General features: G+C 47.2%; 2 protein-coding genes across 5 annotated transcripts in view; both read left to right on the forward strand.

Annotated features, from left to right (window-relative positions):
- Positions 1 to 2: 2 nt before the first annotated feature.
- MRPS18B (mitochondrial ribosomal protein S18B) lies at positions 3 to 6,630 on the forward strand. The gene is made up of 7 exons (XM_008157389.3): positions 3 to 223; positions 1,642 to 1,741; positions 1,837 to 1,934; positions 2,060 to 2,128; positions 3,494 to 3,560; positions 5,452 to 5,511; positions 6,050 to 6,630. The coding sequence occupies exons 1-7, from the start codon at positions 146 to 148 to the stop codon at positions 6,337 to 6,339; spliced, it is 762 nt and encodes a 253-aa protein (XP_008155611.1). The 5' UTR covers positions 3 to 145; the 3' UTR covers positions 6,340 to 6,630.
- Positions 6,631 to 6,938: 308 nt separating this feature from the next.
- Positions 6,939 to 15,296, forward strand: part of ATAT1 (alpha tubulin acetyltransferase 1) — a 44,912-nt gene continuing 36,554 nt past the window's right edge. For all 4 annotated transcript variants that reach the window (XM_028133747.2, XM_008157385.3, XM_008157386.3 and 1 more), the window contains exons 1-6: positions 6,939 to 7,045; positions 7,483 to 7,543; positions 7,631 to 7,722; positions 7,819 to 7,879; positions 7,972 to 8,085; positions 8,252 to 8,353. In XM_028133747.2, the coding sequence (XP_027989548.1) occupies positions 6,939 to 7,045; positions 7,483 to 7,543; positions 7,631 to 7,722; positions 7,819 to 7,879; positions 7,972 to 8,085; positions 8,252 to 8,353 (537 nt within the window). The remainder of the gene's footprint in view (positions 7,046 to 7,482; positions 7,544 to 7,630; positions 7,723 to 7,818; positions 7,880 to 7,971; positions 8,086 to 8,251; positions 8,354 to 15,296) is intronic.

The raw sequence follows: 15,296 nt of genomic DNA on the forward strand, positions 1-15,296 counted from the left end.
TGACCCGCCCCCTTCTCGCTTCCGTCCTGACGCAAGTGCGTGGCTGCCGGACGCACTGCGGCTGGTCTTTGCCCCGGCCCTAGTCCGTTTCCGGGAGCATGCGCAGTTGCCTTGCCGGCCATTCCTGGTTTGGGCGTGCGTCAAGATGGCGGCCCTCGTGGTGAATAAACTGCTGAGGCGCCTTCCTAATCTTTCGCCCTTCAGGAGTGCCTACGGAATTCAGGTAACTCCTCGGAGCACATTTTGTACAACCGCCACTTAGTTATGCCTTCTGGGCCGTCGCTCCACTCCTGGGAACCCGGGGGCGGAGACTTCCCCTCGTGCTTATGCCTTCGCTGTCTAGGCAACACTTAGCCTCCGCCACTCTCCCCTGCCCCTCCTTAAATCTCCGTGCATTTAAAAAAGTGCTCACCGGAGGATAAGTTACTTGTTTTTTTAGAGGAAGGGAGAGAGAGAAACATCGACCAGTTGCCTCCCGTGCGCGCCCCCGACCAGGGATCGAATTGGCAACCTAGGTATGTGCCCTGACGGGGAATCCAAAGTGTATGGTGTATGGAGGACGCTCCACCCCACTGAGCCGTCCCGGCCAGGGCTCCGTGCATTTTATAACCTCCAGCCAGGGCAAAGAGCCAGGTTTAGACCCCATCCTCTTCCCAAATTGGCATCTTGGCTAAGTAGGTGAGGAATGCCCCCTCCCGACCCTGTCATGGACAACCACCTCAACTACACAGACGGTGTCTGAATCTGCGATGCCCTGAACTGCCCATGGGTTCCCGGGCACCAACTTGTCCCAGCCCTGCTGTCTCCCAGGAAAGCCAGGATACATGTTCTCGACCTGGTGCCCGGTTTCTCGGCCCTCCACCTCACTAAATCAGCCTATCAGAGCATACGAGAAAGTTTAACTCAGCCATTTGGATTGAGGTTTCCCTCCAGCCTCATGTACTCACCATTCTGGCGGTTCTTGGTGGGGCAGGGCACAGATTTGGTGGGGCCGGGTGAGATCGGAAGGCTTGCCCAGCTGCCACTCCCTAAGGGGACTGAAGAGTGGTGACCGGGGTCACAACTGAGCTAATGACAGGCCTGGTAGCTTTAAAGCTGGCGTTAGGACTCAAGTTTGTTCTTTCCTATGGAATGTTGACCTTCAACTTTTATAAAGCTGGGGAACACAGTGATCCTCGATCGGACTGAGTTGGAGATATACCTGTCCTGCACATCCCTTCCGCGCCATACATCTTACTTCCAAGGAGCTAGACACCCCCACTTTTCCTTTCTTCCCCCTGTTCCATCCACTAGACTCAATTCACCCCAGAAAACATGAATACCTTATGTGTGCCTGCTTTCTAAGTTGTCCTCCCCAATAAGATGGCCTCTCAGTCACCTGTCCTAGTTATCCTCTAATATTAGCATCTTTCAGGGCCCAGGTGGAGAGTGGGAGAGTGGTTGTTGATAACGTCAGTTTAACCCCAACAATTATGCTGCCTTCCACATATGTGTGTGTGTGTGTGTGTAGTGTGTATATATACACATAATGCTATATTCCGCTAACACAATGGATGTGTGTTCCCCTTCTCCCTGAAGTGTTGGGAGCAAAACAATCGGGTTTCTTATTTGAGTTCATTTTTTATTATCACCCTTTTATAGGTTCCCCTCCAAACGCTTAGCACTGAAGCCCCTCTTGAGGAAGATTCTTTGCCCATTTCCCCTTATGAGAATGAACCCTGGAAATACCTGGACTCAGAAGGTAACTCTAAGTGGGGAAGAGAGGGTACTGTGGGGTGTGAAATAAATGGACAGAGACAGTTCCTTCACCCTAACATTTGTGGTCTTTCAATTCAGAATACCAGACCCGCTATGGTTCTCGCCCTGTCTGGGCTGACTACCGACGCAACCACAAAGGTGGAGTACCCCCACAGAAGACTCGAAAGACCTGTATTGTGAGTGTCTGAGAGTGGCACATGGATGGGATGTGCAGTGGGGGTGGAGACCACAGTGACAGTGGCAGCACATTCCTTCTGGCAGGCTTGGAACATTGTCACCTGCCGATTTCTTCTCTCTGCAGCGTAAAGATAAAGTCGCTGGGAATCCCTGCCCTATCTGCCGGGATCACAAGTTGCACATCGACTTTAGGGTAAGGATAATCCTTTTTCCAGGAGGAGGATTTGGAGCCTTTGTATGTTGCTAAAGAGATTGCCTGGCACCCCTGCACCCCATTTTGCACTGGCTTCCTGGAACTATAAAAACATCTTCCCTCGAGTCACTTGCCCTCCACTATGGACTATACTAAAACGCTTTATCCCTATGAAATTGACAGTCTAAATTGGCAGGCAGGAAAAGTGCTTGTTTCTAATGGGAGAACAAGGCCCACAGATTCGTTTTATCCATCACGATTATTAGCAAGTAGATTGGACTGTTTTTTTCCTGAGGTTTTATTTCCTTGTCATGTTGATGTTTGGTGGCAAGCTGAGACTTGCAGCTGGAGGGCAGGGACATACAGCACTCTTTGGGAAAGCCTTCATTGTGAGGAGGACAGGACTTGCTCCTGACAGAATTAAACCTTACAAACCTGGATCGTGGGAGCGTGCTCTTCTGAGCTCACAGTGACGTAGCAGATCAGAAGCTGAGTGGCTGGTTACTGTGGAAGCTGGAGGGCATCTGTGTGTCAGTGGAGGAGGGTATGTGACTGTTCTCAGCCCCCCTGACACAAGTTGTAGAGGAGTCCGATAGGTAACTTCTCAATTTCAACTGTGTACAATCTAGAATAATAAAAGCCATAATATGCTAATTAGACTGGACGACAAGCCGGGGCTGTGAGGGAAGCCCGGGTCCCGGGTGCCAGCGGGAAGCTGATGCTGGCATTGGGGGAAGGAAGGCCTACTCTTGCACGAATTTTGTGCATCGGGCTTCTAGTTGGTTAATAAAAGGGTATTGTAACTAATTTTATACAGTTTATAATCACATAACAAGGGAGAGAGAAAAGTTACAAATTTAATGGTGTGGATGATTCTGCCTGCCATTCCAACTCCACAAATGTACCTGCGTATTCCTTGGGTCTCATTTCCTTTGATTAACTTGCTGAGAGTCATTCTATATCATTAACTTTAAAATTGATTGGAGTCATCCATACATGCACAATACAACATATACTATTTTTCTGGGTGATTTTAGAGAATGCCAACTGTCCCCAGTTTTTTGCATGAGGGCTGATTTTAGAGCCTAACCCCTGACGAGGAGAATTCTGTCTAAGTCTCAGTGACAAAGTGTCGGGTGTTTATGTGAAGTGGGTGAAAGACCAGGAAAGGGGAACTGTTTGCTGGAGTTTTCATGAATGTGTCCAGTCAGGTGATGGGACTGAACCTGGGACATGGAGGCGGGCAGCATCTGGAGAGGCGCCGAGGGGTCCAGGTCATCTGTGTGGCGTGCAAGGATTGTGCACTGCCAGTGTGTCAAAGTCCTCCTGCGCTCCCCCACTCCTTTCTCCACCCCTTCCCCACAGAACGTGAAGCTCTTGGAACAGTTTGTCTGTGCCCACACGGGCATCATCTTCCATGCGCCATACACAGGTGAGCCCTTCATCCCTGTCTCCACCAGAATAGCTTTTCCTGGGAGCACTTCATTCAGTCAGACAACAGGTATGGTGGCTCCTGCCATGGCATAAAAGGTGCGATCGAACCTTTTGGAAATCGTGGCTTCCTCACATGCTAAAAACAGTCACATGTGGACAAAAGATGCAGGCTAGTGTCATTGTAAGCAAACCTTCTAAAGGTAGATCTTGAAACATAAATGGTGGTGATTTTCTTTCTTTAGGACTCTGCTTTTTTTTTTTTTTTTTTAAGAGAGAGAGAGGAAGGAAGGGGGTGGGGGAAGAGTAGTATTCACAGGAGAGGGAAACATTAATCGGCTGCCTCCCACACACGCAGTCCTGGGGATTGAGCCCGGAACCTGGGCATATGCCTTGACCAGGAATCAAACCAGCAACCAGCCACACTGGCAAGGGCAGGGCTCTTCACTTCTACAGAAAGCTCAGTGGATAGAGCGTCGGCCTGCGGACTGAAGGGTCCCGGGTTCGATTCTGGTCAAGGGCACATGCCTAGGTTGCGGGCTCGATCCCCAGTAGGGGGCATGCAGGAGGCAGCTGGTCCATGATTCTCTCTCATCGTTGATGTTTTTATCTCTCCTCCCTTCCTCTCTGAAATAATAAAAATATATTATTTTAAAAAAAGCTTTCTTATAAATTTACCATCCTGTAAGTTCTTTTATACTGTTGACAATTCAATTAGATTTCCCAAATTTGGAATTGTAAATTTAACAATTCAAGATTACATCTAGCCCTAACCGGTTTGGCTCAGTGGCTAGAGGTCGGCCTGTGGACTGAAGGGTCCTTGGTTCGATTCCGGTTAAGGGCATGTACCTTGGTTGTGGGCACATCCCCAGTGGGGGGTGTGCAGGAGGCAGCTGAATTGATGTTTCTCTCATTGATGTTTCTAGTTCTCTATCCCTCTTCCTCTCCCTTCCTCTCTGTAAAAAAATCAATAAAATAGATTTTAAAAAAAGATTACATCTATTCCCTAACTTCAGCCACGGCTAAAGCTGACTCACTGCAGCGTCCATTGGTTTTCAGTGTCTATAACTGCTTCCAGGCTACAGTGGCAAAGTTGAGTAGTTGAGACAAAGACTCTAGGACCTACAACGCCTAAAATATATACAGAAACATTTTGCCAGGGCCTGCTAACACAAGATAAATTTGCAAAGAATAATCTCAACTTACCATTTTGGAGACGGCAGCAGGAGTAGTGGAATTCGGTGTGTCAGGGAGTTTTAAAAGTGGTTTGAAGCTCCTGTCAAACTAAGAGACTGAAGACTCGCTCCTCTTTCAGACTGCCTTCCCTGGACCTGAAGTCCTTCCTTCCTCATTGAACTTTCTCTGGGGGTTGGCCTACCCAGTTAAGCACACTTGCCTTTTTTTTTTTTAAAAGAAATGTATTTTATTGATTTTTTACAAAGAGGAAGGGAGAGGGATAGAGAGTTAGAAACATCAATGAGAGAGAAACATCCATCAGCTGCCTCCTGCACACCCCCTACTGGGGATGTGCCCGCAACCAAGGTACATGCCCTTGACCGGAATCGAACCTGGGACCCCCCAGTCCGGAGGCCAATGCTCTATCCACTGAGCCACACCGGTTAGGGCCACACTTATCTTTTGAATTGTGTTCTGTTCCCTGTTTTGCAGCCTTGGCCGTTAAATGGCTTCTCTGTAGTAGCTGGCTCTCCTGAATGTTGACGCCAGCTCTCAGCGGGAGGGAGGGTTCTTCCCATTGGGCAGACGGGAACGAGGCCACGGAGGGGCCAGAAGGGTAGCCAGGCCTTCCAAGGCCAGCCCTCCCCGGTAGCAGTGGTGTGTGCTCTGCACTTCCTGTGCCTGGTGGGTGAGCAGAGCTGCCTTTCTGTTCGCAGGCGTCTGTATGAAGCAGCACAAGAAGCTGACCCAGGCCATCCAGAAAGCCAGGGATCACGGTGAGTGTGAGGAAGGCCCAGGCAGGTTTTGTTAGACACCAGAAAGGTGACTTAGGGCTAGAGAATAGACCTAAATGCTCCCGCCTATCTGAGAAGTCAGTACCCATCATGTTCTTCCAAATCTCTCATCACTCCATGTTCCTTATTCCCTCTCCTGAGTCTGTTACCTTGTCATTGTCCCCTTGTTCCTCCTCTTCCCTTTTTCTTCCCTCTTTCTTAGTCCCAATGCCATAAGGTGGTCTTTGTATAAATTTCTGGCCCTGGCTCCATAATTCCTTTCTATAAAGTAGAAAAAGGGCCCCCTCCGTGATGGCAGGTGCAGCATCATAGCCCAGTGCAGGGCTGCACAGCTTGGGGGGCAAGACCCCAGGCAGGTGTTGGCTCACACTTCCCTCTCGGCCACGCGCCCTTGGTGCAGTGTGCCCAGGGGCTGTGCCGCCGCCTCTCCTTTATAGGCTGTTTTCCTTCCTGGCTCTTGATCTGGACATCCCACCTTGCTCCCTTCCCTCACTCTCTCTCTCTTTTTTAAATCCCCTAGGTCTCCTCAGTTACCACATTCCCCAGGTTGAACCTCGGGACCTTGACTTCAGTAACTCGCACGGAGCTGTGAATGCGACCCCACCAGCTCCCACTCTGGTTTCAGGGGACCCCTGGTACCCCTGGTACAGCTGGAAACAGCCGCCAGAGAGAGAGCTGTCCCGCCTCCGTCGACTGTACCAAGGCCATCTCCGAGAAGAGAGTGGCCCCCCGCCTGAGTCAATGCCCGAGGGGGCACTCACAGCAGCCCAAGCCTCCACCGAGCACGCTGGCCCCCGGAATCCTCTGTAGGAGCTGTGGACTGAGTCCCGAGCTCAGACTGGGAGGGCAGAGGGCCTGGGCGATAATGCCGAGGAATTACGTGATGGGGTGCACCCTGAAGCGTTGGGTCTGTTTTGTGGCCACGCGGGTCCAGGCTCAGTGACAGAAAACGTTGATGAAGAGGACAAATCTCCCTGAGGCTGAGGGAGGGCAGCCGATGCATGTGGGAAACCCTGCTCCCCACGCAGTGCAGCTGGATGGGCTCAAGCCCCTGTGGCTGCCAGCTTGGCTTGTCCACAATAAAGCGCTCTGTCTGCGGAAGAGTCTGCGCATGGGTGCTGCTGTGGGGAGGGCTGGTCCGGCTGGAGCCCTTCTGCCGGCACCACGCTTGTGGGCCCCCGTGCCTGAGGCAGTGCTCCAGGGCGCACCCCCCCAGCTGTTCCCTGGGGCCGGGGGTGGGGGGGAGAAGCGCTCCTGAGGGAAAGGCGCCGCCAGGCACGCCCTGCGGGGGGCGGGGCGCTGCTAGGGGCGGGGATTGCCCCCCCTCTCAGCAAAAGGAAATGGAGCTCCAAGGGGCGGCGGGGCGGAAGTGACGCTGGGTGGGCGGGGCTGGCCATGCACAATGGGCCATGGAGTTCCCGTTTGATGTGGACGCGCTGCTTCCAGAGCGGATCACGGTGCTGGACCAGCACCTGCGGCCCCCGGCCCGCCGACCCGGAACCACAACGCCAGCCCGGTGACATCTCAAACCCACCCCGAGGCCCTGCTCTCCCGGTTCCCCTAGAAACCTGGTCCAGGCACCACGCCCCCTTCTCACTGACAATGACCCTCCTTTTGATGTCCTGGCTCGACCTGTTGGTGACCTTTCACCCTACACTTAGTGGGATTGATCTGCACTTGGGTGTATGACAGTCCAGCCCTCGGCCAAATAAGTGGTCCCAGCCAAAGGATGTGGCTGACCCGCCCTCCCTGCTTCCCCACAGTAACCTCAAGGGTGGAGGGGGTGTGGCAAAAGTTTAGGTTCCAGAGGGTGGGAGGGGAAAGTCAGATCGGAAGACAGCAAGGTCAAGTCATGGTCTTAAGTGCTGAGCCTGGGTGGGAGTTGTGGTCAGGGTCCTGGGGATGACTGTTCAGAGCCCTCGTTCAGTGACTCTCCCTGTCCTCTGCCTATAGTGTGGATGTGCAGCAGCAACTTATGACCATTGTGGATGAACTGGGCAAGGCGTCTGCCAAGGTACTGGGGACACCTCTGGGGGCAGTAGATAAGGGAGGCCTGGGTCCTTTGGAAGGGACTTGCAAAATGTCTGTCATCTCCTGGCAGGCCCAGCATCTTCCCGCACCCATCACCAGCGCCTCGAGGATGCAGAGTAACCGCCACGTCATGTATGTGCTCAAAGACAGCTCCGCCCGACCGTGAGTGCACAGCTCCCCCGTGGCCAGCTCTCCCAGCCCCTTGCGTCCGGACGCTCAGAGAGCGGCTCCTGTTTGCTCACTACCCCCCTCCCACAGGGCTGGAAAAGGAGCTCTTATCGGTTTCCTCAAAGTTGGATACAAGAAGCTCTTTGTACTGGTGAGTGTGTTGGAGGCTGAGAGTCGTCCGAAGTTTGGGAGGTGGAGCAACGTCTTGGTCCTAAACAGATACTCGTTCTTCTTTACTTTCAGGATGACCGTGAGGCTCACAATGAGGTGGAACCACTCTGCATCCTGGACTTTTACATCCACGAGACACTTCAGCGCCATGGCCATGGGCGAGAACTCTTTCAGTACATGTTGCAGGTATCACTGCTCTCTTCACCCGCCTGTCCCTTTGCCGTGAGCCCTACTGGAGCCCCTGCCCCCTCCCCAGTGTCCCGATGTCCTCCTGTTCCCTTCTCCGGCTCCAGGGTTCTGTTGGCATGTCCTCCCCACACCTTCTCCTACCTGGGGTCTCTGTTCCCTGCAGAAGGAGCGAGTTGAACCACACCAGCTAGCCATTGACCGGCCCTCCCAGAAGCTGCTGAAGTTCCTACATAAACACTACCACCTGGAGATCACAGTCCCTCAGGTTAGAGGTCTCGGGGGGTGATCCCCACCGAGCATTCACATCGAACGTATTATTTGGGGCAAGGAATTGGCACCTTCCCAGCACACTCCCCATCATTGTGGGACTCATTTTATACAGCTGTTTGTTGTTGTTTTTTACCATGGCTCAGTTTGCAGTCATTTTACTCTCATCTATTTTGATTCTTCATCATGGCTGCTTTGTAAACCTAATAATATGTTTGTGCCCCAAAAATAGCCAGCTCATTTTCACCTCCTTGTTTTTGCAAAGGCCATTACTTATTAAATCAACATTTATTAAGGGCCGATAATAATGTACAGTGTCTGTCTTCGGGAGCTCTGGTCTAACTCTAAAGCTTTGGATCTCTGTATATTATGTTGCCCTTCCGAAGGTGGTTGGTTTATAAGTAAATGCAATATAATGTTGGTAATACCATCCATTGACTTAACAAATATTTATTGAGCATCTGACACTAGGAATATTTTACTCAACAAAACAGATGAAAGTTTCTGCCCTTGTGGAGCTCTTATTTTATTTTATTATTATTTTTTCTCATGTGATTTTATTTTATTTTTTCTTAAGAACAGGAATTTATTCCATACCATTGATACTCCAAAAATCATTATTGGCTTTTACCTGAGTGGTTTTTTTTTTTTTTTAAGTTAAACGTAATTTTTTAAATTTAATCTTTATTGTAGAAAGTATTATATATTCCCCCTCCCCCCATTAACTTATAGCCCACCCCCACCCCAGGCCTTCAGCACTCTATTGTCTGTGCCCATGGGCTATGCATATGTGCACACAAGGTCTTTGGTTGATTACCTCCCACCCACCCGCCCTCCCCTCTCTTCCCACTGACATTCCGCACTCTGTTCCAGGCTTCCATGTCTCTGGATCCACTTTGTTCGTTATTTTATTTTGTTAGATTCCACGTATGAGTGAGATCATGTGATACTTGTCTTTCTCTGACTGGCTTATTTCACTTAGCATGATACTCTCCAGGTCCCTCCATGCTGTCTCAAAAGGGTAAGAGATCCTTCTTTTTCACTGCTGCATAGTACTCCATGGTGTAAATGTACCACAGCTTTTTACCCACTCCTCTGCTGATGGGCACGTGGGCTGTTCCCAGATCTTAGCTATTGTGAACTGTGCTGCTATGAACATAGGGGTGCATGCATTCTTTCTGATTGGTGCTTCAGGTTTCTTAGGATATATTCCTAGAAGTGGGGTCACTGGGTCAAATGGCAGTTCCATATTTAATTTAATTTTTAAAAATATATTTCTTTATTGATTTCAGAGAGAAAGGGAGAAGGAGAGAGAGAGAGATAGAAACATCAATGATGAGAGAGAATCATTGATCAGCTGCCTCCCGAACTCCCCCCACTGGGGATCGAGCCCGCAACCCAGGCATGTGCCCTTGGCCGGAATTAAACCTGGGACCCTTCAGTCCGCAGGCTGACGGTCTATCCACTGAGCCAACCCAGCTAGGGTTATATTTAGTTTCTTGAGGAAACTCCATACTGTTTTCCTCAGTGGCTGCACCAGTCTGCATTCCCACCAGCAGTGCATGGGGGCTCCCTTTCTCCACATCCTCGCCAGCACTTGTCATTTGTTGATTTGTTGATGGCAGCCCTTCTGACAGGTGTGGGGTGATACTTCATTGTCATTACCTTTTGCACTCACGGTTAGCATAAGAATAAAGGAATTGAGAAAAAAGCAAGCGAGTGCAAAGGGTTAATTAATTTACATCTCTCTGATGATCAGTGACTTTGAGCATTTTTTCATATGTTTCTTGGCCATCTGTATGTCCACTTGGGAGAAGTGTCTATTTAGGTCCTTTGCCCATTATTTAATTGGATTGTTTGTCTTCTTTCTGTTAATTTGTATGAATTCCTTATGTGTTTTGGAACCCTCTATCAGATGTATCATTGCCAAATATGCTCTCCCATACAGTGGGCTCCCTTTTCGTTTTGCTGATGGTTTCTTTTGCTGTGCAGAAGCCTTTTATTTTGACATAGTCCCATTTTTTAATTTTCTCTTTAGTTTCCTTTGCCCTAGGACTGTGGTTGGCAAACTGCGGCTCGCGAGCCACATTCGGCTCTTTGGCCCCCTGAGTGTGGCTCTTCCACAAAATACCACGGCCTGGGCAAGTCTATTTTGAAGAAGTGGCGTTAGAAGAAGTTTAAGTTTAAAAATTTTGGCTCTCAAAAGAAATTTCAATTTTTGTACTGTTGATATTTGGCTCTGTTGACTAATGAGTTTGCCGAGCATTGCCCTAGGAGATGTATCCATAAACAAATTGCTGCGAGAGATGTCTAAGATTTTGCTGCCTATGGTTTCTTTTAGAATTTTTATGTTTTCACGACTTACATTTAAGTCTTTTATCCATTTTGAGTTTATTCTTGTGTATGCTGTAAGTTGGTGGTCTAGTTTCATTTTTTTTGCATGTATTTGTCCAATTTTGCCAGCACCATTTATTGAAGAGACTGCCTTGACTCCAGTGTATACTCTTGCCTCCTTTGTCAAATATTGAGCATAATGGCTTGGGTTGCTTTCTGGGGTCTCTGTTCTGTTCCTTTGATCTATATGCCTGTTCTTGTGCCAGTACCAGGCTGTTTTGATTACAGTGGCTTTGTAGTATAACTTGATATCTGGTATTGTGATTCCTCCAACTTTGTTTTTCTTTCTCAAGATTGCTGCAGCTATTTGGGGTCTTTTTTGATTCCATATAAATTTTTAGAGTATTTGTTCCAGATCTGTGAAATATGCTATTGGTATTTTAATGGGATGCATTGAATCTGTAGATTGCCTTGGGTAGTATGGACATTTTAATGATGTTGATTCTACCAATCCATGAACATGGTATGTTCCTCCATTTGTTTATATCTTCCTCTGTCTCTTTTTTCAATGTCCTATAGTTTTCTGAGTACAAATCTTTTACCTTCTTCGTTAAGTTTATTCCTGCCCTGACCAGTTTGGCTCAGTGGATAGAGTGTCGGCCTGCGGTCTCAAGGGTCCTGGGTTCGATTCCGGACGAGGGCATGTACCTTGGTTGCGGGCACATCCCCGGTGGCGGGGATGCAGGAGGCAGCTGATTGATGTTTCTCTATCATCGATGTTTCTTTTTTTTTTTAATATATTTTATCGATTTTTTTACAGAGAGGAAGAGAGAGTTAGAAACATCGATGAGAAATACCGATCAGCTGCCTCCTACACACTCCCCACTGGGGATGTGCCCACAACCAAGGCACATGCCCCTGACCGGAATCGAACCTGGGACCCCTCAGTCCACAGGCCGACGCTCTATCCACTGAGCCAAACCAGTTTCGGCTCATCGATGTTTCTAACTCTCTCTCCCTCTCCCTTCCTCTCTGTAAAAAATCAGTAAAATATATATTTTTTAAAAAGTTTATTCCTAGCCGAAACCGGTTTGGCTCAGTGGATAGAGCGTCGGCCTGCAGACTCAAGGGTCCCAGGTTCGATTCCGGTCAAGGGCATGTGCCTTGGTTGTGGGCACATCCCCGGTGGGGGGTGTGCAAGAGGCAGCTGGTCGATGTTTCTCTCTCATCGATGTTTCTAACTCTCTATCCCTCTCTCTTCCTCTCTGTAAAAAATCAATAAAATATATTTTTTAAAAAAAGTTTATTCCTAAATATCTTAATTTTTTTTGTTGCAATGGTAAATGGGATTGTTTGTTTAGTTTCTCTTTCTGAGAATTCACTATTGGTGTATAAAAAAGCCATCAATTTTGGGGTGTTGATTTTGTATCCTGCTACATTGCCAAATTCATTTATTAAATCCAGTACTTTTTTGATGGAATCTTTAGGGTTTTTTTATGTGCAGTATCATGTCAGCTATAAATAATGAGAGTTTTACTTCCTCCTTTTCAATTTGGATGCCTTTTACTTTTCTTCTTGTCTGATTGCTGTGGCTAGGACTTCAGTACTATGTTGAATAAGAGTGGTGAAAGTGGGCATCCCTGTCTTGTCTCTGTTCTTAGGGGAAATGGTTTTAGTTTTTGCCCATTGAGTATGATGTTGGCTGTAGGTTTGTCATACATGGCTTTTATCATGTTGAGATATGCTCTCTCTATTCCCACGTTGCTGAGAGTTTTTATCAAAAATGGGTGTTGGATTTTGTCAAAAGCTTTTTCTTTCTTTTTTTTATTGTGGCGTGCATTTAATTAACTTATAAAATGTTAAAGAGAAATATGTCACATGAGTAACTTTTATAAAGTTTTATTAAGGTATAGCTTGTGAAAATAAAAATAAATTACAAAAGGAAAAAAATTAATCATTTCTGGGAAAAATACTAAGTCTTAAAAATCTGTATCAAAGGCATAAATTTAAGTTCCAATCAATCTCCCAATAACCTAGATCCTGTCCCTAGCTAGTTCTTGTTTATTTTTAAATATTTGTATTGATTTTAAGAGAGAGAGGAAGGGAGATGGAGAAAGAGAAACATGATGCGAGGGCAGAACATCAATCAGCTGCCTCCTGCACGCCCCCTACTGGGGATAAGCCGTAACCAAGGTAGATGCCCTTGACTGGAATCAAACTCAGGACCCTCCAGTCCATGGCCAATACTCTATCCACTGAGCCAAGCCGGTTAGGGCTGACATCTACTTCTTAAGTCATTTAAAACACTGAGAAGGCAATATATTAAACTTTTCATTATAATTAAATATTCAGGATAAACTTTGATTAAATAAGTTTGCATTTAACAGTTAAATATTTAGGAACTAAATAAGTTTTACTTTATTAGTTATGCAAACAATAGAAATATTGAAGAGTGTTGGTGGATAGTAAAAGAATGTCAGTTTCCCAATACATGTGACAGATGAACGGACAGGAACTTGGAGTATAATTAGTTGTGGATAATCTTCCCCCCACACAAAGGGTCCCTGGGCATCAATGAGTTCACCCACTGATTGGCATATGGGCTGTCCCTGGCCAACATCCCTGAGAATGTTAACTTTCCGCCACACCAGCACAGACCCTCAGTGCTCCCTCCTAGCTGAGAATCCACTCTGGGGAATAAGGTAAACAGACTCGAAGGCAGCGGGGCCGGCCTGGCCCAAGTCTCCCAGCGGTGTCCACGCTGATCATTGCAGCACTTGTAGAAGGTGGTCATTGGCTTGTCTGCAGCGCGGGTCTGAAGCTGATGAAATAGGCACAGGATGTTCACATTTGGGACATGGCTCTGCAGTCGAGAACACATTCTCCCGGCAGCTGCTCCACCAAGCACATCATCTGCTTCTTTCACCTTTCGATTTGTTACCTTGCGGGTGATGTCGTGCACGTAGGGGCCGCACTGGCCCTCTTCCACGATGAGCCCATTCTCCCAGCCCATGCCGCTTGACAGCCCACCCTCAGGCCTGCTGGTTCCCTCAGCTCCAGTGGCCACCTCTCCAATCCTTTTTCTGCATCTATTGATAGGATCATGTGATTTTTGTCTTTCAGTTTGTTTATGTCATGTATCACATTTGTTTATTTATTTATTTATTTTTTTTTTAGTATTTCTTTTTTTTTTAAATAAATCTTTATTGGTCAGATTATTACAGTTGTTCCTCTTTTGTCCCCCCATATCTTCCTTCCACCCGGTTCCCACCCCACCCCATGCCCTTACCCACCCCCCACTGTCCTCATCCATAGGTGTAGGATTTTTGTCCAGTCTCTTCCCTCACCCCCCACACCCACTTCCCCCCTGAGAATTGTCAGTCCACTCCTTTTCTATGCCCCTGATTCTATTATTCTGTTCATCAGATTTTTTATTCACTTGATTTTTAGATTCACTTGTTGATAGATATGTATTTGTTGTTCATAATTTTTTTTTAAATATATTTTATTGATTTTTAACAGAGAGGAAGGGAGAGGGATAGAGAGCCAGAAACATCGATGAGAGAGAAACATCGATCAGCTGCCTCCTGCACACCCCCTACTGGGGATGTGCCCGCAACCAATGTACATGCCCTTGACCAGAATCGAACCTGGGACCCTTCAGTCCGCAAGCCGACGCTCTATCCACTGAGCCAAACCGGTTTCGGCTGTTGTTCATAATTTTTATCTTTACCATTTTCTTATTCTTCCTCTTCTTAGAGAATACCCTCCAGCATTTCATATAATACTAGTTTGGTAGTGATGAACTCCTTTAGCTTTTTCTTGTCTTTGAAGTTCTTTATCTGACCTTCAATTCTGAATGATAACTTTGCTGGGTAGAGTAATCTTGGTTATAGGTTCTTGCTATTCATCACTTTGAATATTTCTTGCCACTCCCGTCTGGTTTGCATAGTTTCTGTTAAGAAATCAGCTGACAGTCGTATGGGTACTCCCTTGTATGTAACTGCTTGTAAGATTCTCTCTTTGTCTTTTGCCCTTGGCATTTTAATTATGATGTGTCTTGGTGTGGTCCTCTTTGGATTCCTCTTGTTTGGGGTTCTTTGCACTTCCTGGACTTGTAAGTCTATTTCTTTCACCAGGTGGGGGAAGTTTTCTGTCATTATTTTTTCAAATAGGTTTTCAGTATCTTGCTCTCTCTCTTCTTCTGGCACCCCCATAATTTGGATGTTGGTATGCTTGAAGTTGTCCCAGAGGCTCCTTACACTATCTTCATATTTTTGGATTCTTTTTTCTTATTGCTTTTCTGGATGGGTGTTTTTTGTTTCTTTGTATTTCACATCTTTGACTTGATTCTTGGGGTCCTCTAGTCTGCAGTTGGATCTCTGTATAGTATTTTTTATTTCAGTCAGTGTATACTTAATTTCTAATTGGTTCTTTTTCATATCCTTGAGGGTCTCACTAAATTTTCAGAGGTTTCTAGAAGATTCTTGAGTAACCTTATAACTGTGGTTTTGAACTCTATATCCAGTCGTTTGCTTTCCTCCGTTTCTTTCGTTCGTGACATGTTTTTTGTCTCTGCATTTTGGCTGCTTCCCTGTGTTGATAGA

The sequence above is a fragment of the Eptesicus fuscus genome, chromosome 10, assembly GCF_027574615.1.
Source record: "Eptesicus fuscus isolate TK198812 chromosome 10, DD_ASM_mEF_20220401, whole genome shotgun sequence".
In the NCBI taxonomy this organism is placed as follows: Eukaryota; Metazoa; Chordata; class Mammalia; order Chiroptera; family Vespertilionidae; genus Eptesicus; species Eptesicus fuscus.